Source organism: Anoplolepis gracilipes, chromosome 11 (genome assembly GCF_047496725.1).
Source record: "Anoplolepis gracilipes chromosome 11, ASM4749672v1, whole genome shotgun sequence".
Lineage (NCBI taxonomy): Eukaryota > Metazoa > Arthropoda > Insecta > Hymenoptera > Formicidae > Anoplolepis > Anoplolepis gracilipes.
In genome coordinates, this window is record NC_132980.1 from 7048299 (window position 1) to 7074977 (window position 26679).

A 26679-nucleotide genomic window follows, 5' to 3' on the forward strand; every position below is an offset into this window, starting at 1 on the left:
TGCTGATACGGCATTTTTATAATATTAACGAAAGGATAAAATATAAAGTTTTCTTTGTATATTTTATTTTTGTTTTTTTTTCTTTCAGGAATTTATGTAAATTTTATAACATTGTAAATTGAAGTACCATAGAGTTATTTAAAATAATTATATATGTATATATAATTTTTTTAAATGATTCATACGCATATCAAAATATGTTTTATTACATACGTTTTTTGACGCAAAATATTAGGACACGAAATGGAAATTTATAAAAAAAAAGTGAAATGTACGATATACATTATATACCACTTACTTTTTGAAAGTAAAAGATGATACCGTAGGATCATCTATCAGTTGCAATAACTTGAACCGCGATCCTAGAAGAGATTTTATGTGGGGTTGTATCAGGCGACTGTAAATAGCACACTCGTCGGTTCAAATCGGAAGCTATCTATCAGGAAGATATCCTTCACTTCGTCGCTGATCTATTTCTGGCAGTGCAAACTGCACATATTTTATTCTGAGCAAAGCTGTTGAAAAACCGATTGTGAATCAGCCTGTACAGTCATTATCGACTAAATCGCCTCATGCAAACGTTATTATTACGCGATATAGGTGATGCATCAAAAGTTGAAATTTCATTTTGCACATCGAAGAGATAAACATGTTTATTCTGGTCTTCTTTGAATATAAAAGTATTCTATCAAGTATTATATTTGCGTACCATTTCCATAATTGATTGTCGTGTTCTCGAGTACTGACGTTGTCAGTCATGTCTATATGATTTCATATATATATATATATATATGGTATATAACAGAACATAAAAATGTAGTAGTGGTCTTTGCTACTTTACTGAACAATGCATGTAAAAATAATTAAAAAGCATTTTTGTACGTATACAAAAATAATACAGATGTACAGACATAAACGTACATGTACTTTATTTAAAAAAAATACAAGTTTTTCGATATCAAAGTTCGATATAAAGCATTTATTGAAACGAGTAAAATAACCGATTATAACGCATCGCTTCATTCAGCAGACGTAGCAGATTGTATGACGCGAATTTGTTATAAATTTGCTATGTCGACTCAGAGTGAATGAAATAAAATTATCATTTGTCACAGTAAAAACTAAAGTTGAGAAACTGGCTAATTTTCTCTTCATCGCGTGCAAATTACTTTTGAGATCAAGTTAATGAATCGCAGTCCTCTTTAAAACAATAGTGGAATATTGTAATATATACAACTATCTCTTGAGTAGAACAGAAGACAATTGATGTAAATACTTTCAAAATTAGATTTGGAAATTACATTGTAAAAAGCGCTATTAATAAAATTCAAATAAAAAGAAATTATATTATCAGAACCAATACAAGTCGTTAGGCACGTGTGAAAAATTTGCTCAATAAAGAAAATTTATTCTTGAGAAAAAATCGGGTTACATATTAGATATATTAACGAATGTCTCAAATTTATTACTAAAGTATTTTTGATATTTAAGTATTTTATTAAGTATTTAAGTATTTTTAAGAGATTTATTATTAAAATAACATTTGTGTAATGCACACTATTATACGCATGAAAAAAGATCTAAAGTTTTTATTTTTATTCAATTAATTTTTTATTTAAAAATTGAAATGTAGATCGAAAAATATATACCTAATATTATTACGGAGGTCAATTTATTACGGAAGGTGATTATTACGAGGAGTGTGTGTACCATTAAGTACTTTATACAGCTTACGTAGTAGTACTTTATACGGCTTATGTACTAGTATTTAACACTACTTATGTATAGCTACTAACGTATTATTCTTGATCTCATTCCAACTTAGATTTTTCTAAGAAAACGAGTCAAAATTTATTTTTTTTATTTTTGTATTGGAAATATGATACATGTGATTAAAAGAAATTGCGTAATAAGCATTTTTAAAATTTATAATTTGCGTGAAACTAGATATTGACATACATGCAAAACAAAACGAAAATATCCGTAAGTACGTTAAATGCGTGATATAATATTATTTGCCGCCGCTTGCATTGCATCAACCGCTGTTAATTACACGAAGCCCGTTAATGATACCATGATTTAATGTGTAATTTTAGATCGAAACCAGGAGACTGATGTGCGCATGGCGCTGCTACAAGCTTACTGTATAACGCGAGTATGATATGTTTAATTAACTATGTCGATGACATGTTTCGAAAGCCGTATAAGCTTTTGTGCAATCGTTTCCGGTTCTCCCGTATTGCGTGACACTCTGGAGAGCTTTTTTCTCAGACTTTTAAACTCGTTGAAACGCGAGACGCAAACGTGTCGGACAATGTATATCCGTATGTCTATATACATATATAATTACAGATTCTTGCTCCTTTGTCGTACCGTCGCATTTTTATTTCATAGAATGTTTTAAAATGGATTGCGTGATATTGCGGAGAGTTTTATGGAAAATTAAAATTGTGTATTAAAATTATGTATAAATAAGCGTAAAGATGTGGGAATTCAGCTTTTCACACACTGCTGGTTAGTTAGTTTCCCTAAGATATTAATAAATAAATATAAATACCTGTATTCTCTTGTCAACGATACATACACAGGCACATGTACACCATTGTATTATTTATACGTGAGTCGTAATAATGTGAACAATACGTCAATGAAAAGTCTGATTTTATTGGAAATTGAATTTTTATTGACTTGATATTTAATTTTTCTGGTTGCTCTTTTATATCTGTTTATTGGAAAAGAATATTACAATACGCAAATATAAATTGCCATTTTCTTACAATTGCTAACGATTTATTTCTTCTGATTTTACTCTTTGATTTTGAACAATTTTTCTTGGTTTATTTTTTCACATATATAATATGTGCATATCTCTTTTTGAATATTTTCAAAACAAGTAAGAAATAAACGTAAAAATTAAATTATATGAGAAACATAGCTAGGTGTATTTCAGCTTCCATGAATAGAAATGCGACTATCTAGTTGTTTGTGGATAGACAGATACTCTGTATTATATTTAAGCAAAACTTCTCATTTCAATTTGCATTAATGTAAACATGTTTTCACAACTGTCTCGACAGTTTCATTATTAAATTGTTACCATACCATGTAGAGAAATTAAATTAATCCATAAATCCTGAAATTTTATTTTGACGAGCACTACACAAATATGCACTGAGGATTTTTAATTAATCAAAATTTGAGAGAAGACACACTTTCTGCACTGCAAGTTGTGTTCATCGATGGATTAATCGGACGACATTCAAAGGCAAAAAGTTATCTTTGATTATACTATTTATTAAAAGCTGGATAGAAAAACCATTTATTTGCGGGAATCTGTTTTCGCTATTACTACTAGAAAAAATATTTGTGAAAATGAAACCCACGCTTGTCGATTCTATTTAAACTTTAAACGGACACGTTTGAAATGAAACACTTCATGGTCTGCGAAAACCTGACCGAAATTGCAAAATCGCGTGGTACCGTGATGAATCTGGCCGAATCCAGCCCGTTTGACCTAGAACCCGCCTATTCTAGGTGAACCAGCTGGCGCATTGTTGGAATCGATGAGGTCGTTATATCGTCCGACAAACGTTTCGACCGGAAGTGGCGTGTTTGCCCGGGATCACATCGATAACGTGTAGCCTTGCCGTGTACGTAATACGTGTGTTTCTCATACGTGACGACACATCGCGGACGATTTCGCGCCAGTACTATCAACTATGCGTCATTACCCTTCGAGGAATTACCGGGTCGGCCATTCATTTAAGCCGCATTAGGGAACAGGGTTATCCCGTCTGTAAAAGTTTCTGCGATCTTCCCGGAAATCGATACGATCCGCTTTCAAGATGAACCGCAATCGTGGTTGATTGTGGCACGTGTCTCGCTTGCAAAAACAAGCTCCAGCTTATGTGACGACTTATTGTTAGATGCAGTTCGTGATCGGTTAATGGATGGTTCTAGCGCCTTCAACCCTTATTCCGTACTGATGGATTATTTTTGTCTGTGATTTTTCTAACAACGTCACATTTCTCGAAAACACATAATCATAAAATAACATATTTAAGTAAATTATTTTTCAAATTTATTACTTTAGTCTTTATTTAGAATGTTCAAAGAAGGTATATACATTTTTTTCAGATTTTTTAAAACACTTTTACATATTAATAAACTTATCGAAAATACGCTGACCCACCTGTACAGTTAGAGTTAGAAGGTGCCAAAAATAATAATGCGGAGTAAGGGTTAATAATATCGATGTGTTACATTTTACAAAATATTATTTCTTTCTTTTTTTTTTTTTTTTTCAATACGTATTTTTGTCAATGAATAATGTATCCAGTATTATTTATGTGATTTACACGAGTCGGAAATATTAATGAGTTGCATGTGTAATATACCTTACATTATTATTATTTGTGATATGTTTAGTCATCAATTTTGGATACTTCGATTATAAATGCATCTCTTTTATAAAGTATAAAACACACGATCAGTTAAAATATCTGCCAATTCATGCGTTTAATCATGCCATTAATACTCTTAACGAGCACGCAATTAGTCATCGCCTACAACGTCCATAATATCGAGTGCATTGACAAATAATCCAAATTGCAATATATCTCGGTATTACGATAATATGTGCGATCTCGATAGATTTTCAATTTTATTGCAGTAATAGTAAACGCATACTTTAACGAACGTCACATGAATTTTCACTACCAACGATTTCGAGCGAAAGCTCACTGTGCAACGTGAGAGGGCAATCGATAAGTAAAATGCTTGTAAAGCCTCGCGTGCAATCGGCCACGTAATCTGCCGCGTAGATATGCTTGAATGGTTTCAACGTGGGCGTCCTTGATAATTTAGAATATAAAGGATCAGCTCGGAAAAATAGCGCTTCCACGATACGGTGTCCAATTACGGAAACTATTTTTCCATTAGAGCTACGCTGGCGTCGTGTTAATCTCGTTTATAAGATTAAACACCCATGTCATGTGTCAGGATCATGCGGAAGGGAAGAACACTGAAATCTCGTAAAACATAAAAAAAAAAAAAAAAAAAAAACTCGATTGAAGCACGAAATCCTCGAACGTTCGATATTAAAATGAAAATACATTGTTATATAAACGTGCTCGAAGATGAATTTTCAGATGAGACCGATACGTGACGCGCCCATTCTTAAAATAAATATTGTAGCAATAAGTAAACTCACGATTTATTCGAGCCTATACGTGTGTATCGTGCATGCATATCGGAAAGGGAAATTCCATCTCTCGAAAGTTCAAAACAAACTATCAAATATTGAATATTTAAACAGCATGCTGGGTGCGCTTTTAAAGCATTAAATTAACTAAGGTTGTCTGTGCGAGTCGTACTTTGATATAAGTAACTAGTAGTTTCGCAAATATTTGGCAAAATTTCTTGGCAGTTATTTACAAAGGAACTGGCCGGATCTGCTAAAAGCGACGGCATCGGTGCACTTTCGACGTAGTTAGAGATACATAAGTAAACAATTTTCCAGATTGATGCCTTGGTAAACGAAACTCTGTAAATGATAATAAGGATTTACTATGTTGTTACGACTTAAGATCGTTAGAATGAAAATGATATATAAAATAGTTTGCGATAAAAATTAAATTCGAAAAACTTGCCAAAGAAACTTATGTAATTAAAAAAAAAAAAAAAAAAAAAAAAATGACAGAATGCTTTATACAAAGCAGATATAATACAATAATTATACACGATTGTCTTACGATTATTATTTGTATTATTTTATTTATACGTTTAATTATTTCAATTTTACACAACTTTATTTCAGTTTGGTATTGTTTTGAATTTGCAATTGGTAGTTTGTTTGAAGTCGAGCCATCGGATCAACTTCCGGTTGTGCCGGGGCGTAATAGAGCTGTTGCGAAGATTCGAAATTGCTCGTTACACTACCGCTATTACTACGTTCAATTACAGCGCTGTAACACCCACTCGATTGAAATTGCAGTCAAGATCTTTACATTCGATGCATTTACCAGCCTAATTGTTCGATTTGCGTAGCGTGCGATTCAATCTGCTCAATATTACTCATTATCCGATGCGCGAGCTGGACAATTAGCTTGATAAATGTGCGGAATAAATTCATTTACGTTAAACTACGATATGCAGTTGGCCCTGATTACAACGTTACATTCACTACCGATAGAAATAATTTATGTGGTCGTTTGTATGCATTAATTAATGCGACTTACACGCTACGCGATTCTTAATATCTTGAATTAGTACGTTCGTAGGCGAATAATGCCTTAAAATACTCGCGTTATTCACCTGTAATCGTGTAATTGTGGAAACCTTTTTATCTAGAATATACTTATAGTATTGAAACAAATCTTGGAAATCCTCTTGTGTTGTTAAACAAACGGCGTATTACTTATAACATCATATTAAAGAGAATATATTTGTGACGTTTCTCTTCAATGAATCGTTTCCCGCTGATTGTTACGAATTCTAAGTGTGGTAATAATAATCGCCACTTAAAGCATTCGATCGTTTCTCATTTATACGATACATCTGTTAAAACCAGATGCTACATCCAATTTAAAGGGGGATGCAATCGAATAATTCTACCGCAGTGCACCCATTGTACCCATTATCTTTGTCTTCGGCTATTGTCGCGAGCTCGTATCGAATTCTTGCTTGCACGACCATGCACGACCGTTGCAGGAGTTACTTCAAAGCGAAGCTCTGGGAGACTATACCTTCCTGTACGGATGCTTTAATCCATGAATTTCGCGATGTGGACATAGTAACTCTTGCGGAAACTATAAATGTTGCGGTTAATACAGAGAAATAGCGCTCGGAAAATTGTGTCGGTAGCACGCGATTTTATTGTAAACCGGCCATGTGGAATTACAATCCGCTAATCGAATTAATGAGAAAATCGATACTCACTGCCGACATGTAGGCGTAATCTTCTGCGAAAAAAATGAAATCGCACTCGCACAGAAATAAAAAAATATTTGCAATTCAAAGCTTGCGCTTTGAATATATTGATGATGCAAGTCATCTTGGGTTTTTTATCCCCCTTTTTTTTTATTCACGAGGGTTTTTTATGCAAATATTTGTCCTCGAAAAAATAGTCGAGTTGGAATCGCGAATTACGCTAAATTATTCATGAATCGTGCAAAACTTTCTCGGGAATATAATCAGAGTTTTTTTGACCACTCTATAAATAACTGATAATAATTTTTTCATAAGCTGCTGAATAAAATTTCTAAAGTACGATGATTTTTTTGCGCAATTTTAGTCCACCTTGGGACACGAAAAATATTATTTAACTGAATTTTGGCGTACCTATAGTTCCAATTCAATCAATTTGTTTGTAATCGAAAAATTGCACGGTTGCTGCGAGACAATCAGGTATCAGTTTATATTCGGGGTGAAAATTTGAGGGTTGAAACGTAGCTTTGGAACGTTGACAGTCAAATTTTTCTTTTACACGCTTGAATTTTAACACTTTTTTTTTATTCTACATGTTTGAAAATATTTTTTAACCTGTTATGATTTAAAATATTTTTTTAATCATTTCCAACGACACAGAAGTAAGGCTAGGAAATAAAATGCAATTGAGAGATTCGATGACAAAATGTTTGATAATTATTTATTAAATGTACATATCTGATGCCATTAATTAATTGTTAATGGATTTAATCGACGTGAAGAGATGCAATGCAAAATAACGTCGAAAGTGGCTCCAAGTACTCCAAATAATAAACTGAATTGTTCCCGAAATATTGAGGAATATCATTGATTTTCAGCTTGTTGGCTTTTAAACAGCAAGATCGCGTAGATGACACACGCGATGCAGCTGAGAAAAAAGAAATGCCGGGAACGGTACGTTTCAATCTGACGACAGAAGAAAGATCTGCTGGAATTGCTTGAAAATTTGACGATTCGAGTGCGTCGTCTAGAAAGTCTAGACGGAGGAATTTAATCCCTCCGGATTAACCGCCCGCGAATAATTATCCGACAATCTCCGCCAGTCACCGAGGCTGTCTTATTCTTCTCATAATTCGGCCCTAGCAGGCTCTCGTCCGTTCTTTCTCGAGCAATTTAGCGAATCGTCGAAGATGGACGAGGACGACACCGAGGACGTGTGCGAGGCTGTCACGCTGATGAACCGACTCACCACGAGAGTTACCACATCCTCTACGAAATTTACATCCAAGACTAACCGGCAGATTCTGCTAACGCAGGAATCGGCCGAAGATTCCGACACGATGGAATGCGCGTCCGAGAACGAAGTTGAAAATCTGCCTAAGGACGAAGATCTGTCAATTAAGTTACGCGATAGAATATGCGAGAGGAGCCGTCACTCCCTGGACGTTCCGGACGATGCCGAATTTCTGATGACGCGCAGGAAGATGACGACATCATCGTCTCTTCGCGTAAGCGACGATTCCAAATATATCGGCTCGCGGCTGGGCTTTTTCACGACGAACCGCAGCCCACAGTCCAGCTCCAGTCAAGAGGAATACGAACCCGAGGTCAAGAGCATCTCGAGGTTGCAGATGCAACAACGCCAACAACAGCATCAGCATCAGCAGCAGCAGCAGCAGCAGCAGCAGCAGCAGCATCTGTTGACGACCGGTGGTGTCGGTAGCCAAGTGACAGCCAGATCCATGGAGAGCCTGCGATTATCGAGAAACTTTCTGAGTGCCGACGATCGCTACAGCGAGGATTCCAAATCAATGGAATCGCTGTCCTCGTCCTCGGAACTGCACATTGGTTCACCTTCAAAGGGCCACTACAGAAGCTTCCTGACGTCGTCGACGAAGGACGTGCGCAGGATCGTGGCGAAGAGCAGCGAGAACCTTCACCGGGAGGAGAGCCTGAATGCTGAAGTCAGACGCGGTCTCTTCGCTAATACCGGTTTCGAGAGGAAAATACCGCAGCACCTAAGTCTACCGCCTCCGTCCAACATATTCTCCTTGACCAGTCCGGGAGGTAGCGATCGCAAGATCACGATCCTGAGCCCGCACTCGCCCATGCAAACGTCGGAGTTTCAGTTCTCCGCGCAGACGCTCAAGAGCAGGCGCAAGAAGGCCATCGTATTGCCGAGGTTGGTGTTGCCCCGAAGCGAATCCGAGGTCTTTTTAGAGTGAGTAGTTGAATCATCGAATTTCCTCTCCTGTTTTACCATTGTGGTTGGTGTTTTCGAGGCAGTACCGCTCGAGGCGGTCGCCCTTGTTTTATTATTTGCCACGTTAACCTTTGCGGGCTCCGTCGGTCTGTAAAAATCAAATCGAATGAGAAAATCAGTACGAATTTATCGCGTGAAATCGTGGATTAAACGATGAATAAACCAATCGATGTGATACACGAAATATCAAAACTGAACATAATAATATGCATTGTTGTAATTATTGTAACTCTCGATATTCGTGAATATACACGTGGGAATATCTAATATTTATCATATATTGTGCTAATCCACCGAGACGCGAATCACATTATGACACGAAATTATTTCATTGTAATGTGAATTAATTTGGAAGAATAATTTATAGCATATGTGAATAGAAACCTATATAGTTGTACATAATATTGCACCGATATATTGTTCCTGTTGACTTTCCAACAACAATATATGACAAATTTTAATAATTTACAGATATAAATATTGTACAATTGTGATTTATTATTTGTTTTAAAATAGAAATTTTTAATTAAAAAAAAAATTTGATACAAATTTCTTTATTTTACTAAAATTGTGGTAACATTAAAATTACCCTTAATTTTATTTACTGAAAACTAAGATATAGTTTTTATTTAAAGATTTATTAATATAATTAATATCATGAGAAGTTACAAGCTATTTTTTTTGCTATTATAAAGGGATTACGATTTTAATGATATATATGTTTTATCAAAGCGCTTACACCATTAGATGTAATTATTCTTGCCACTCGAGAGAAAATAGGGAAAATTGTTTGCCGCGGGAAACATTCCTTTATGATGTGAATCAACCACGTTTTACTATTTAGAGATAATTCTAACTCTATTTAGAATTAATTTGATCCTTTTTGATTGAAATACAAAAATAATAGTGCTTTGTTTAAGTTATCATATATTAAAATATATATTACCTTGTATTTATAGATGCTTTACAGATATGCAAATATATATAAATATATATATTTTACGATTGCTATGCATATTACGCGTTTAATATCGTCATTACTCTTCGTTGCTATAATCAATTACATGACCATATAATTAAACAGAAATTTACATACAATTATTACATTACATTTTTTACCACGTCAAATGTTCGATAATTTAACAATTATATCATTTATAAACATAATCTTTATGAAAAAAGTACATTATTTAATAGCTTGAAAATACAAAGTATATAAAAATCATAAAATGTTATAAAATATTGTAATCTTTATCGATTGCGGAGACCTAAAAGTTGATTACTTTGAAAATAACGTATAATACTATGAATGCTTACTCTCTCCTTGGAAATAATCATCTCGAATTCTCTTGAAAGCCTTGCTAATGATCTTAACTTTGGTTTTACGTTCGCATAAAACTTGAAGCATGATTATCCAATTTCCATGCGGTTCATTTAACATGTTACATTTCGCTTTTCTCGAAGCAATTTCTTACTTTCTGAAAATGATCGTTAATTAAAAGCATGTTGCGCAAGATAATTACATAACAGGGATATAATTACGAATCGCTTTTGCTTTATAAATAGAAAACAATCTTTTTTACTATCATACGTTTATCACATAATTGCCTTTCTGAGCCTAATAATTATGTTACATTTTAAGTGTTGCAAATATAGGTTTGTCATTTGTCGCGAGAGTTTATCAAATGTCTTTCAACTGGGACGTATATATTTTCTAAAATAGATTGCTCATCTTACGATGCTTTCAAGAGTTGAAAATGTCGGCCAAAGAATGTGGCATGAAACACGAATGAGGAAGATGAGGAAATTTTTCTCGTGCTGCTTTTTCCTCGAGAAATGGCGTCGAACGGATTGGAAGCCATTTAGACGTTCTCCAATCAGAATAAAGTTACATTCCTTCTATCGACGCAAACGTGCCATCTTGATGGTACAAAATAGCAAGCATCCTTTTTAAGGGCGTGTTTGTAACGAGGTAACTCGCGTTAAAAAAAAAAAAAAATTCCAGCTTTCATAAATTAAAAAAAAAAAAGAATATAAATATTCTCGTATAAAAAGCAACTCTCGATTTTTTGAAATTGAATGTATAACGATCTTCAATCAAGATTGATGTATAATGCTCGAAAAGCATATATTTATGATGCATACACGAATTATTCATGAGCGAAAATATGACTTGGTAAATATACTTCTGGTGGCTTCTGCGCTTGTTTGATTTTTTTTTTTTTTTTTTTTTTTTTTTAATAACAGAATTATAAATCTTCTTTGATATTAAAATGGAAAAAAATTCTTTGAAAAATATGCTTTCGTAAAATTTTCTATATTACTTATCAACTCTTATCAGAAAAATTACTACTTACTTTTCTCAATCTATTGCAACGGAAAAAAGCGGCGAAGTTTAGTAATTAACTTGTGGGTTTTCGAGCGGAAGCTCGCCGAGATAAATTCGGCGGTTGATTAAAAGTTTTTTCTTATGGCTTCGCACGCGCGAAATCTTTATTAAAGTCGAGTCTTGTTAAAGGTCGCTCAAGGACCGTTTGCAAGATTTGTCGTTTTCTATTAAGCCGTCAAAATATTTAATCGTGGTGTGATAATTTACTTTATTGAATATTCTATAATTTCTAATAAGCGATACAATTGTCTTTTCTCGCGTTGCAATCACTTTTGCTCACGAGCTAATATTACGAAGATTTTTTTTTTATAATATAAGAGCTATTCGTGTTTACTTGACATTTCTTAATAAAAAATTTCAATCTCATAAAAGTTTTTATATGAAGAAAAATATACAAACAGAAAACAAATTAATTATTCTGAGATATTTTTTTATCATATTATATAGAATTATATATAATCATCATAATATGTCCCATATTAGTTAAGATTATATATAATGTAATAGGTACAATATAATATAACTAATTAGATTTAGAATATTTTAATAATATAAATATATAATAATTATAATATAATATAAATAATTATAACATAATATGAATAATATAATGCAAAATAATATGATGAAAATAATTATAATATAATATAAAATGTAAATAATTGTACACTATGTACTTTGGTAGGAATTGATACGTCAGAATTAGAAACACTAGGTAGACAAGACAAGGTTGAAACGTGCTTAACCTGCATCGCGGATTAAAGCTTGATCGTTTATATAGCCCATCATGCGCAAAAGCCTTTCATTTTGTATATCATAGCTGTAGTGCAGCAACACGGCTCTGTTTTCTCTTCTCTTACCTGCATTAAAAATCTTCTGACGTCATTCGTAAAGTGCACCATCGACCCTTAACTCGTTAAACAAAGCCTTCTCAGCCTTACTTTTAGTTGCGTACTCGAGAGAAGTAAAATGCAAAATATGAAATAAACATGTGACTTATTGTTAGACATACAAATACGCTCTATCCATTAATGTTTATAAGGGCATATATCTACATTTATATAGTGTGTGTATATATATATATATATATATATATATATATATATATATATATATATTGATATATAGTATTATATAAAGGTGCACATTTATTAATTTAGAATGATTTAATCGTCTATCCATTATTGGTTTCTATTTTGAGATAGTATTGATCACTTAAATCTCCTTCTTTGATGGGCAATATAATATATATAATCATCAGATAATATTGGTTTCTGAAATGTTAATTTTTTTTAGAAAAAAATTGAGAAAAAAACAGAAACATGTCTAAAATGTCATTTAGTAATATCAATGGTGTTGAAAATAATGTTGACGTTGTTTTGGACAACTTTGTCTAGCTTGTATCGTTATTTTTCAGTGTTACTGCGGTTATATTTTTACTCATACGAAGAGCTCGTTGACTGCGACATTGATACATACGTGGTATTATCATGATATATTGTCGGTAAATAGTAACTATCGTTTTCTTTTAGAATCATTATTAATCTATGCTGAGTTGAAAGCTCATTTATAACATTTTTGGCAATAAGATCAGATTTGGAAAAAAAAATTAATCTTTAAAAATGATACCTATTTATAATATTTTAACTAAAAGGAGAAAGTCATTATTTCTTTCATGATGTAATTTATCAAAGAAAATTCTCAAAATATTGCGATATCGATTACGTCAGCGTATCATTAATTTAAAAAAACGATACGACGTGTTAAGTCAACTCGTTCGACTGGCCAGTTAGTGATTTATCCGCTGGTACAAGTGATGGATGAGAGCATTAATTTCCCATCAATTACTTACATGCCCTTTGAGACACATCGTGTCGCATTACAGCATAGCTTTGCAGGAATCTCTAAATTGCGTTCAAATGAATGTTAGAATGAATGTTGAACCTGCATTGCATTAAAAGCATAAATGAGTTATTTCATGGTCGGCATGTTTCTTATATGTTAAAGTAACAGTATATTTTTACGGAAGAACTCACAAATAGGAACGAGATTATTTATTAATTTCAGTTTTGATTATATTTTGAATTATACTCTCGTGTACATACGCACATGACGTTGCACGCTAATTAATCGATCAATATTGCAGTGCGTTGTTTGTCAAGTAGTTGATTGCAACTCGAGATACAACTTTGCCTACCGTTACTCTGTTTCTCGTTAAACAACATTACATAGTATGATAAATTGCTATAATAGTTTATAACTCGTGCATATCTTGTGTCAATGTAAAATATTATAGTTTTAAACTAAATTTTAGACTTTGAATTCACCGAAATTCAGTTTCTTGTAATCGATAACGTGTCGTGGAACTCATGGATAATTAATGATATTGTTTCTCGGCAAAGATGATGCTTACACATCATTATACATGATACATAGACTTGGCGTGTTTATTTTACATTGATTTCTTATCTATAATGCATTCAATAATAAATAATATCGCTAATAAAAATATCTCTTGTTTTTATGAGGGAAAAAAGAAAAAGAGAAGGAGATATTGCTTATATCAATTTCTCTTATTCTCTTTTGCATTTTGTTATTTTTTTCTATCTAATCTAATCTTGGCTAAATATTGAAACTTTAATGTGTTTTATTATCGTTTACGCGTAACGTTATACATTGCAATCGCTTCATATTGCTAAAGTTTATTTAGAAACAACAAGGCCGAAGTGTTACGCGTTTCTATTGGAAATAAACAATTTTAAACTTTATTTCGAACTTTTCTGCGTTCAAAGCACGTAACATCGAAACGCAACGTGACGATACTTAAAATTATATCGTTCAAGAGTTTGAGGTCCATCCAATTTAAATATATTATGTTGAATATAAAATGCTTTATTATCTATATACTGTTTTATATCATGCAAAGTTGATTGTTAAAACAAGTTAGTTATTTAAAGCCGTAAAAGCTGCTTAAATAGAAAGTTTTTGTGCTACGTTATTTATGTATAGCCGATATGAATAATGGAATTTGTCGATATGTTAACGCCAAAGGTATTAAATGCCTAAATGGTTATTTCGCGTGCAATTTATAAATCTTATCGAGCAAATCACGCTAATAGAAACTTAAAGGTATTAAGCTTCCTTGATATTTAATACTCCACACGCGATCGATCATTTCAACATGTAAGTCTCTATAGTCTCTTCTTTTGCGCTGTTTCTTTAACGATTCTTCCGCAAGATCGATAATAATATGGCCTGTGAGGAGGCCATACGATGACCTTGATTCCTTTGAGACCTAGCCCTAGTCACTGAGTCCTGCATGTTGACCTGAACCTAAGCTACTTGCAAACTGTGTACTTTAAAGTATACCCGCGTGTAGAATGACAATCGTCGATAGTTTGCACACGATAAGTTTCGCTTGTAATCGCTTTCGTCAAGTAGAAAATTGTTTCAAGGCTACGTGTGAGGCCGAGTTTCCGTTTCTTGATCGCAATAATTGATCGATAAATTTATATTTAGCTTCTGTATTATTGTGTCTAAGGGCAAAATTAACTATTATTTTTGCGTTCTTCAATAAAAAGATTCTACTGACTTTTGCTGAAATAGTCCTCTCGCTTAAAAAAATAAAACAACGCGTGAGGTTTTATACAATATAAATTATTATATAAATTTTATGCAACATATATACAATGACAATCTGTTTCAAGATAGACGAATATCTTCCTTTTAAAGCTTCCTGTTACGTCTCTTTAAAATTTTACTCACTCTCGCAGATGCGCAAATTACGTTTTCATTCTCGACATTGTAAGTGTCTGCCACTGGAATATACGGTGCGGAAACTAAACGTGATATTTGTGATTTAAACGATAGAAAGAGCGAGCGTGGATCGATACAACTAGGTTATAGTACTGACATTATACCGATGTGCCAGTTCTTCCAGGTGAAATTACACATTTCGTTGCGCGTACAATGAGCCATTATCGTTCGTGCGACGTCCCGGGAATTGTGGATCAGTATATTGTTCCGTCTGATTCGCGGTCTCTCGCGCTAATATCGCGTTTATTTGTTCGCGATATGAACTTTGGCAAATACGGGAAGAGCACGGGCGAACGAGCAGAAATGTCGAACTATTGTATATATTGTATAAACGGTATTGATACGTTGAAAAAATACATTAAAATAAAATAAAATTGATATTAAAAGCGATAATAAAGCGCCACGATTTAAATATTGAAACTGAGACTTTCGTTTGCCCAATGGACGTAGATTTTCTTTACATTTGCGTTATTATACGCAAACCCGGCAATGTATGCGAATTTGTTATCGATGACGACATAGTAACGGTTATGCAGTAGCGTTGTATTAATTAACGTGATTGCATTATAAGTCCAGATTATACGGTATAGCATTAACGTTAACGCAAACAGACAATACTTCAATCAATTTAATTTTACTTATAATATTTTGCTGCGAATCGCCTGTGTAATAAACACAATCTTAATTATTTTTATCGAAAAATATTGACTGACACGCCCGGCTTTAGTCTGATTGCAGTAAATAAATTAATAGTTTCAAGAAAAACAATATAAGTTTGAGACGCGTCAAATTGCATCCTACTTGGATGCTATATAATTTAATTAACGGAAACTTTATCTGTCAAGCTAATTATATTTCTTTCCTTCTTTCATTTCTTTCTATTTTTCTCTGCTTGATTTACGAAACTTTATCTAGATCTGATAGACAGTTTTAGCACATGAAAGTAAAAAAAAAAAACTAATCAAAACTTAAAACAAATGTCTTGAGATTAATCGAGCTTTTTCAAGGATAGTTTGGTCCTGGTGGAATTCAGAGTTGCAGCTTTACTCCCATCGGAATATCCTAGATTTTTTGGCCTACTTTGACCCTCAGTATTCTTACATTTTTTTTTTTTTTTTTTTTTTTTTATGACACTTTTCAAATTATTTTTTCAACGTTAGTACAGCAATTATTCTCGTCTTGCGAAATTAAGTCAGAAATTCCGTCTATATTTAAAGCTAGATATACATATCTAAATATTCGCGATCGCGCAGTTGCCAACGTGAATCAAGGAGGTATGTGAACTTCACGTCGACATTTTACATATTTGTCAAGCCGTTGGTTGTCAGTTACAAACGGGATTCTCGTTGGAGACTCGAGAAGATTACGACTTCAGCTGCCAAATTGTCACGTTTATATAAGCGGATTTCTACCAAACGCGCTTGTTTAAAATACGCGATGTTGTTTGTATAACTTTTTGCGTTATGAAACGCGAGGATTTTTCACTTTAGAGGTTTATCATAAAATATTTTTATAACTATTTCTGCTTGAAAGTGCGTTATCACAAAGAGATCAAATTAAAACTGCTCTTTGTAACGAAATTTTTACGAAAGCATTTCGCGTACCTGTACTTGTCAATTTTAAATGTCATGCGTATACGTTTGATATGGGCCAGCAGGAATTCTTTCTCATTTTGTACAGGTCATCCCGAGTTTCCCGCAATGCGGGAAAATGGGATGTCTGTATTTTCCTGGATCGCCATTTTCACGCCAGCGCTGCGGCGGAAAATCTTCAAACCCGATCAGCTTTCTGCGAAAATTTTATCATGGTAGCTTTTCACCACTGAAGCTAACCGTCGGGTCGTCTGCTTTACCGACTACAACATCGATCCATAGGGTGTATACAAAGTTTAGCAGCTGAACTGTTTGCGGCAGCACAATGCGTTGCTCATAGAATCAATATTGAGACGGGTCAAACTTTGTTTTCATTTAGGGGAAAGGCGGGTAGCCTCTCGGACACTTAAATAAAACGCCTAAAGTAATATATAATCAACAGTTTTTTAATTAAATTTTGACTTATTATAAACAAAAATGACTTGATCTAATGTATTTATTAATTAATTTGTGTAATGTAAAAAGAATCAATTAAATATATAAGAATCTTAAATCATATTTAATTGTTAATATTAAAATCAATAAGACATGTAACAGCACTTACATTTAATGAACAATAAGCATCGACAAAATTTGATGGGCATCGTAATATCACACTCCTAACGGGAATAAAACTGATTATAACATCTGATCCGCTTATTACTTACTTGCAATTGCTTATGTGCTGAGACAGACATGTTTTAACGTGTTATTTGTTTTCTTACGCAGTTTAGTATTAGAGATATTAAAATGTCCGGAGTTACCCCCTGTCCGAGACTACTCGCCTTTCCTCTACAAGTTGTCTGGTATAGCTATTTTTTCTTACTTTTAGGAGGACGAAAAAAATATGCAAAAATTGAATCATACATGGCAAAAAACACACACAGATATACACAAGACCTTTTATTTTTAATCTAAAAATTTTTAATGTTTTATTTTATTTATTTATTAAAAGCTAATATTTTTTAATTTAATTTATTGATAAATTCATTAGAATTAAAATCTCATTTTACTCAAAATTTTAGTGTCTATGTATTTAATTTTATTTCCGGTTGTGTACACACACACACACACGCACACACACACATACGTAGAAATAACTGACATGCTATTCATTACAATTCATATGAAATTCTAATCAAAATCATTGAATACAAATTGCTATCAAATTAATCCACACGCAATTATTACCTATACAGTGCAAGATTTAATAATACAAATTAAAGCGATAGGCCAAATAGTAGTGTCTCTTATTAAACTCTTGTTCCAAGGATGTCACGAAGGATAGGTGAGAAAGTAAAAAGCTCTCAAGGGTTAAAAGCGTCATTGGCGAGTACTTGCAATCTTAGAACGTGGAGAATACGAATTGAAACGTGGTTCGGTAATGCAGATTCAGCGGCCGGAAAATAATGTTATCGCGGAATACACTCAAATGCGTTGAATAATGTCGATGCATTCTCTAGGTTTCCAGTTATTAGTGCGCATTGCGAATAAAAAAAATGTATTACAATTGGGCTTAAAATCTTTTGTCAGATACAAGACAGAATTTCTCGCTTAATCGTAATTATTGCTTGAGAATGTTAACATGTCAGTAATAATTTCTTACATCTAGACAGATTTAATCGTATAATTAATTTTTGATAATCTTTCCGCTAATACAACGTTTGATTTTTGCGATGTTAATTGATATTCCGTTGCCCTACATTGCAGATATTAATCTACGCTAGTATGATATACGAAACTAGAATTGTGTGTGCAACATTTAATCCTGATGAAAATGTTGTTCGTGATATATGCATTAGCTTTATAAAAGATAGATGGAATTTCGCTTTACGGATAATGCGGGTTTAATACGTTTGCATTAATAACATCATGCGATAACATCATTGTGTTATTGCTCCGGTTCTGTTCCTCTGAAAACTCTCCCGTCGAAAATATTCGTTCGTATTTATCGGAGTGTTCGTCGAATACATTTATTGATTTCCCATTGTAAGCGCCACTGGAATCGATTGATCGTCGGTATCAGATTGCAGATTCTCTGTCTTTGGAATTAGTTTTCCATCGATTTTTCATTCGAGATATGTTTCCCCACCTTTCATGCTTTCTTTTTCTCTTTCTCTCTCTCTCTCTCTCTCTCTTTTTTAGCTCGTTCTTTTGAATAGTTTTGCAATCGGTAAATCTACATCTCGTTGCTATGCGGCAACCACATATTGTATTTATTAAAATATTCATTTTTTTCTAGTGACTCGCATAAAAAAAAGAGAAATATCTATTATATATTCAACATATGTTATTCGATATAGTTAGCCTTTAGTTCTTCTTTCTTGGCTTTGATCAAATGTTCGGAAAAAATATTACAAATTTAATTAATTCTGAGATATTACATATATTTATCTTGCAATTTTTTTACATTATTTAAAAAATTCATTTTGTCAAATACATATATTATAAAAGTACGAAATATTAAAAGAAAAAAAACGTCATCGAGCTACATGACTTATATTAGTTGTCAGTTATATTTAGTTATTATATAGTTGACTTATTTTTCTACCATATATCGTACAATCTTTCTTATTATTACTTTGACAAGTGTGGCGAAGCGTTCGATACATGATCTCTCCTCTCTCGTTCTTCGTTCAGACTTACTCTCTGAGGAAACGCGTCTTTTTAAATTTTCTGCTACTGTAGACACACAGCCACCGGTACGGCGCCCTCGATGCCATTGATTTTGTGCCGTGGGTGTGTCGTGGAAGCATGTGTATCGTCATTACGTTAAAGAAATAATCAAGTTTGCAATACTGCATTCGCTCAAGATTTATGCGATTGTTGAGGAAATAAATTAAAATCAATTTATGATTTTAAATAATTAATCAATAAAAAACTTGAACGTATAATTATTATCAATGTTATATTGAAATAATTCTCCACAGGGGAGAACGCCTTTTCTCCTTTAAAACCTTATATGTGACGTAAAAATAGAAGGAGTCGCGACATGTATATCCCTTCCGAGTGTTACGTTATTTAAATTGGAGTCGCGTGCGTATGATCAATATCACGAAACACTGTAGACGTAGGTCATGGGTGAACAGTTACTTCTATGGCACATTTATTACCATGCTTCTATTACGCATACATTGTACAGGTCACGGATCCGTGTATTTCTGTGCAAATAAATTCGTCTCCGTTGATTCTCGTCTTCCTCTTTGCCGTCTTTCCCCGCGTCGTATGTTTTATTAGCTTCTCCACTTCTTTTTGTTAGTCTTCTCGTAACTTTCTCTCTCTCTCTCTCTCTCTCTCTCTCTCTCTCTCTCTCTCTCTCTCTCGAATCATTTTTCTCCCCCAAGCCTTCTTATTGCATATACCTATATGTCTATACGTTTTATTGACTGTCCATGCTATCGCGAGCTGATAGCTTGGCGCGTAACGTCAAGCGTTCCGTTTCTCCCGGAGCATAATTTCAGGGATTACGTAAAAGGTAGCAGAAATTTCATCGGCAATGAATCCGTTTGTTGAATTAAACATGTATTTACCGTGTTTTACGCGTCATATTATTCTGACATTTTAATGCTACTAATAATCGCTCGTCGCAATCAATCGATGTGGGCTCGGTGCGAGGTAACAAAGTTGGAGATTTACGGCTGTTAACCGCGTGCGCAAACCGCACCTCCTCTAGTGTAAATATTGCGATAAACTTGTACGTCGGAATGCTTTCATTTGCATGGTCGTCGTTCATTCGTGCGTCCTACGATAAATGTATCCTGTTGCAGCGTTTACTCAGACCTACGTTCGTTTGAACGCCGCACGTTCTCTCCGCACTCCATTGATTTCGAGAAACGTGGGTGTGTCGCTTCGAACACGTGGTTCCTCTTCCGCAATTTTAGAGCGCGCGTTTCCGCGATCGCGATTTGCCTGCCATTTTAGGGACAACCGTCGGGACGCTCTCGACGTTTGACGATCGATTTTCTCGATTACAATTTAATTGTGTAATCGTTTAAATAATCGAATCAGTCTATCGATAGTTGTCACTTAAATCGCGTTTGACCCTTAGTTGAGATCAATAATTTGTAGCATCAACTAACGTTTATTTGTAGAATCTGAATTAATATTTTCGCGATTCATTAATTTAATCATTTAAAAGGTAATTTTTTGTTATTAGCAAACATCGATTATCTATGAAAAAGAAAACCACCGCTTTATATTGAAATATTACGTTTGAAAATCTCATAGAATCTCATAAAGTCTATTGTATCTAGTAAATGTGCTAATACATAATTAAATTGGCAATTGTTACAAAAATTACATCTTTTGTCTTGGATCTGGTAGTCTGTTGCCATTGTGTTTCGTTTATTTTATTTATCAGCTGTAACAAAAGAAGAATAAATAATGAGAAAGTCAGTATCCGATAATAATAATAGAATAAAAAGTAGATCGCCAGAGAGAAAATTCAAGAGAGAAAATAAAGAGGTCCGCCTTTCTTCTTGTATTCGTCGCGTTTTCATATTTAGTTGATGAAAGTTTGTCGCCGTCGTTATGGTTGAAAATTTTGTATTTCCCGACGTAGTCATGGATTTTTTTTTCCTCTTTATTTGCTAATCGATTGGATTTGTTTATTCGCATATTTTTTTTACATGGATAGTTCAGTTTTTTTTATACCTCACGTACCAAAGAGTTCTAGCCTTTTCATATTATTACTCTTCTTGCAAATTATTATTATTATCTATTTCTTCCCCTAAAATTCTGTGCAAAATTTGCGCATTAAAAAAATAATCTTTTTGTTATGGTTGAGAATTTTCAATTGCATTTCTCGATGTATTCATGAATCTTTTCTATTTATTTGCGAGCCGATTGGATTGTTTAGTCAAATATTTTTTCTACAAATTGTGTGCAGTTTTATTTTATATCCGAATTTTATATGCGCCTCAATTGTAGCTTATTTATATTATTTTTTATTCTTCTCCTAAAATTTTGTGCATAAAAAAAATTCATCTCTTTATTCATTATTTCTAATTACCCATGTCTGATTACTTCCAACCGTATCTACTGCTCGTTTATTCTTTCGGTGACCAGCGCGATGCGCGTAGAACGCGCGTCGGGCCTCTTAATTAATTCCGTAATCAGTTACCACTCGCGCAGCGTATTCTCTCTCTCTAATTACCGCCTCTCCCGCCCCTCCCCTCCCTCCCCCGTTTGCTCTCCGGGGTGGGACGGTCGCGAGCGTCGGCGTTTTCGGCGCGGAAGTCGACGAAGGAGGCGCTCGCGTCGATAGAGCCACGAGAGAACGGCGTCACTCTTCTCCGTCGCTCTTTCATTCTCCATCTTCCTTCGTAGTACTCTCTACCATCTCCTCCCCTGCCACTCTGCCACTCTCTCATTTTCCCTCTCTCTTTCCCTTGCCTCTCTTCCCTCCTTTTCTCCCATTGCATTCCACCCATCCGTGGGTTTACGTCCGCGGTCCTGCAGCCACGTTGAAGAGCGGTTTGCTCCACGGCCGTACCGAAATTTCTCGTCGCGTCGTCGTCCTCGTAGCCGACCTCGACTGTCGTCTCGCTGATCCCGCGACGTGATCATTCGGTAGATCTTCCGTCTCTGCGCGCGCCCTCCGGCATTTCGCGCGCGCGGATCCGTCCGTCGCACAAAGGGCCAGAAGGTTGTCGCGCTCGCCCCGGGTGAGAACGCGGGTGTCGGACGCGACGTTTATCCGTTCGTCCCGCCGATCGATCATCGATGGATCGTCGTCCCATGTGCGACGTGAAAAAGTACCAGCGAGTGCATCGTGCGTATGCGGGCGGCCATGTGCACCTGATTGACCCGCGTGCCGTGAACGCCACGCCGGGGAGATTTCCCACGTCGTTGTGAAACGTGTCCGGGATGAAGTCGCGTAATGACGTTCCGTGTGCGAGACACGACCCACGCGGACGATGATCGTTGACGAAATCGGTTCGGGGATGAGTGCCAAAGTGTGTAGAGTCTAGTGCGCCTCGGTGAAAAATCAGATGGTGCCTGCAACTGACATGTGTCTCTAACTTGGAACGTTAGATTTTAGCTATCGATCGATTGTGATATCTGACAACGTTGAATTTTGTGCTTGGATAACACGTTAATAATTATATATATATATATATATATATATATTGATGCCTGTGTGTGTGTGTGTGTGTGTGTGGCTTTAAATAACGTCAAGAGAGACGTTTATTTAAATGACAGAAAATATTAAATTAATAATTGAAAGAAAAATTTTTCGCTGAAGAATTATTATCGCGTACGTGGTAAACAGGGAACATGTGCATTTTTAGAAAATTTAATTAAAATACATATTTTAACAAAGTGAAAATATAACTGACAACGGTGTTAATAATTGAAAATCGGGCGTGATTTTTAATAATTTATAACAGAAAATTGTGCAGTGGCGAAATAATAATGATATAAAGTTTTCCGAATAAATTACGCAGTGATATAAGTCAACCATTAACGGCCATACGACGGACATGTATTCATAGGTGCTGCATGTAAATGTGGATTTATAAATTCGGTGATTGGAATGATACGAGATTAAAGGCTATACATCCACTGGAAAATTTTTCAATTCCCTTTAAAAGGAAACGTCGATACATCATAAGTAAGACTGACATTCGTTCAACGAGATCGAAAGAATGCAAATTTAAATTTCTGATAAAAACGGATATAATCCGAGAACGTCTATACTTCAATATTTACAACATATAGAACAAAAGGAATTGAATAATCGTTATTTTAAACTGCACTTTGTTTGCCCTACTTAACGCGATAAAATGCAGAAACAGGAAGAAACAGCCAACTTGTCCGTATTTAAACGTTAGACATCCCGCGATTTTTAACATTTTTCTTGTAAAAGCCACGAAACAAAATGCTAAAATACGAAAATAGTTTACGAATATCTTCTCTTTTTACATTTATACATATCGGAAGTTTTGACAGTTCGACCCCGACAAACAGTGTAAAGGTTTTTTTTTTTTTTTTTTTTTAGAGGGTAAAACAATATTTTTCTTATTCACACACAAGAAGGAACACCTTTATGGTACGCTTAAGGCTCGTTGAGGGATACACAATAAAACTGCCCGGTCATAGGCGAGATGTCGAGTGCCCGAGATTCTTCTTCGAGAAAATTTTAATACCGTCGAGTTTAATAAAAAATGCCCCGCAAATTGTCTTTCCGCTTAAGCCTGCCTGGATTATGGTTTGTTACTCGTACAATTTCGAGCATTTCATTTTAATGACGGCTTTACATCTAGCGTAATATAATATTGTCGTATATAATAACAGACATAATCGATATAATACTCGTTAACAAACGATAATGACAAGTTTTTGCAATATCGAGGGCCACGTCATTCGAATATCATCGACGTCCATTGAAAAGTAATCGATATGATGACGAGCGAGCGAACGCTACCGAGATTTCTCGAAGGAATCGAGAGAATCCGCGAAATTGAAAGCTAACGTAAATGCTGCATCTTCGTTGCGGAGCTTCAATCGGATATTCGAGAGATATTAACGTTTCCACGCTGGATTCCGAAGGTCTTGCCATATGTGTTCTTTGAAAGGAGATCAATGCGCGCGTTTCTCGACTGCTTCTGGATCTCCGAGTGAGAAATGCGACCTGAAGTGGAAAATCGCGCATGGAAATTTCTCGGTTTGCCGATCGGTTCGTATGAGCAAATCGGAGATATTTATTCCCAAATAAAAATACAATGCGCGAAAATGTTTATAACAACTTGCGACAAAATGGAGAGGTGCAAAAATGTGCGAACTTCTTTTTCTGGCGACGTAAAAGATTGTGCGACGTATTTCTTAATCGAGTTGCTAATATGAAGCGAAATAAATGGACCCGTGTGAACTTTAAAGCTGTAACATGTGATATTGTTGCTCGTGGTAGTCCTCGAAGATGAAGTCGTAGAACGTTCGCGATTCGAGTTGAAACGGACGGAAACTCTTTACATGACTCGTAGGAAAATGTAAAGCTACGATCGAAGGTGACGACGATGGGCCAAGATTGGTGCACGCGTAGACGTAAGCGTTTGAGCAATTGTTGCTGCCCATGCGGACCACGTGTTCATCCCTCAAATAGGTCAGTGAGCTACCAGACGTCAGATATTAATGTAACAAGCGTGCTTCTCGGATATTCGTGATTAGAGTAGTTGTTCCGATATTTTCAACGAACTAAACGCGAACTTTAATGTACTTTAAATAAGCCGTTTGACGGGAGAATGATTTACGTCACATGCTTCTCGCTTTAGAGAGTACACAAAGGAGAGTTTACAATATTTACGATTTAATTTTAAAAGCGTATAAATTGTATAGGTTGCGTGATAGTTGGTAGTACTGGGCTTCTAACAAAGCTATAAGTTTGCCGTTCGATAAAATTAACGAAGCAAGATACACGAAAGTGATAATTTCGAAAAACTTCTTCGGCAAATGCGCTCTCGGTAATTTTATAGCAAATTCAATATTAATAAGCTTTCTCAAAGTTTTTAGCGATATTCTACTTACTTATCGATTATTCGAAAGTATATAATATAATTATAATGATGTTTTTTTTTAAATGTCATATAAAAGCTGTTGATTCGATAGAAATTTTTCTAGCAGAAATTGCTGCTCGAGTTTGTGGTTCAATAAATCGTCATTAGAAGGCGAATAAAATGAGAGGCCGTTTGTGGCGGAAAGGGGAGAAAAAGGTTTTAAAATATCGAGGTTATCCCGATAAATCGAATGACGTAAGTGCTCGGTCGCTGAGCGACGAAAATTCATAAATATCTGAGATGATCTGGCAATCAAAGTGGCAAAAAGTATATATCTCGCGAAAACTCTCAAAAATATATTTTTTATTCAGTTGTACACAAAAATATGTATCGTAACATAAATATGTAAGATGATGCTCGTATCACAAATTCTAATTTTGCTCTGATATTAATTACTATACTGATCGTAAACTAATTATTTAAATTATTACTATATTTTTGACTATCCACTAAGCATTGCGTATACATTGCAGCAGAAAAAAACGTGTCAAAGGTCAATACCATTTGCCGCTGCAACCAGGAAGTGTAATATATATCGAGGGAATTTATATAACAGCGTGATATATTCCTATGTATAACGTTTTATGTACATGAAAATACAACTCGATAATTTTCGCTTTTTGTTTCATATCGAGAGAAAAGCAATCAAGAATTAATTTAATCACAATTAACTGCTTTGTGTGTATACACTATTCAAATATGCTTGCACGAAATGCGCAAAAATCATGAGGCGGTTTTACTCGAGAGTTATTCCATTAACGATAATTGCGTTCTCAAAAGTGGAAACTATTTGCTCAATTATTATATATTTCTCTTCCTCTGATTTTCGATTTTCTACGGAAAATCTTTTGCAATTTCCCGAGCTGATATCTTTACGATATTATCTTACACGGTTAAGGAATATATAAAAAATACTTACATTTAATACTTTATTATCGGATATGGAGAAAAAATTGGAACAATGTATTTTTATCGCCTGACAATCCTGTATACTTATTCAGTGATTGTACGCGTACAACACTCTCTGGAATGCGCAAGATATACTTTTATTTATTTATTTTTTTTCTTCAGTCATTGAAAATTCCTTTTAAATCAAAT

The 26679-nt window shown here is 34.6% G+C and overlaps 1 protein-coding gene across 15 annotated transcripts in view; it reads left to right on the forward strand.

Moving 5' to 3' along the window:
• The window catches only part of Dnc (phosphodiesterase dunce), a 324716-nt gene that overhangs the window by 203579 nt on the left and 94458 nt on the right, over nucleotides 1-26679 (forward strand). For 4 of the 15 annotated variants that reach the window (XM_072901813.1, XM_072901814.1, XM_072901815.1 and 1 more), the window contains exon 2: nucleotides 7806-9148. The exons of 9 other annotated variants lie outside the window; for them this stretch is intronic. In XM_072901813.1, coding sequence (XP_072757914.1) covers nucleotides 8118-9148 — 1031 coding nt within the window. In that variant the 5' untranslated portion in view covers nucleotides 7806-8117. Of the gene's footprint in view, nucleotides 1-7805; nucleotides 9149-22214; nucleotides 25131-26679 lie in introns of those variants that run through there. 2 more of the 15 variants (XM_072901816.1, XM_072901829.1) reach the window with 2 other exon arrangements.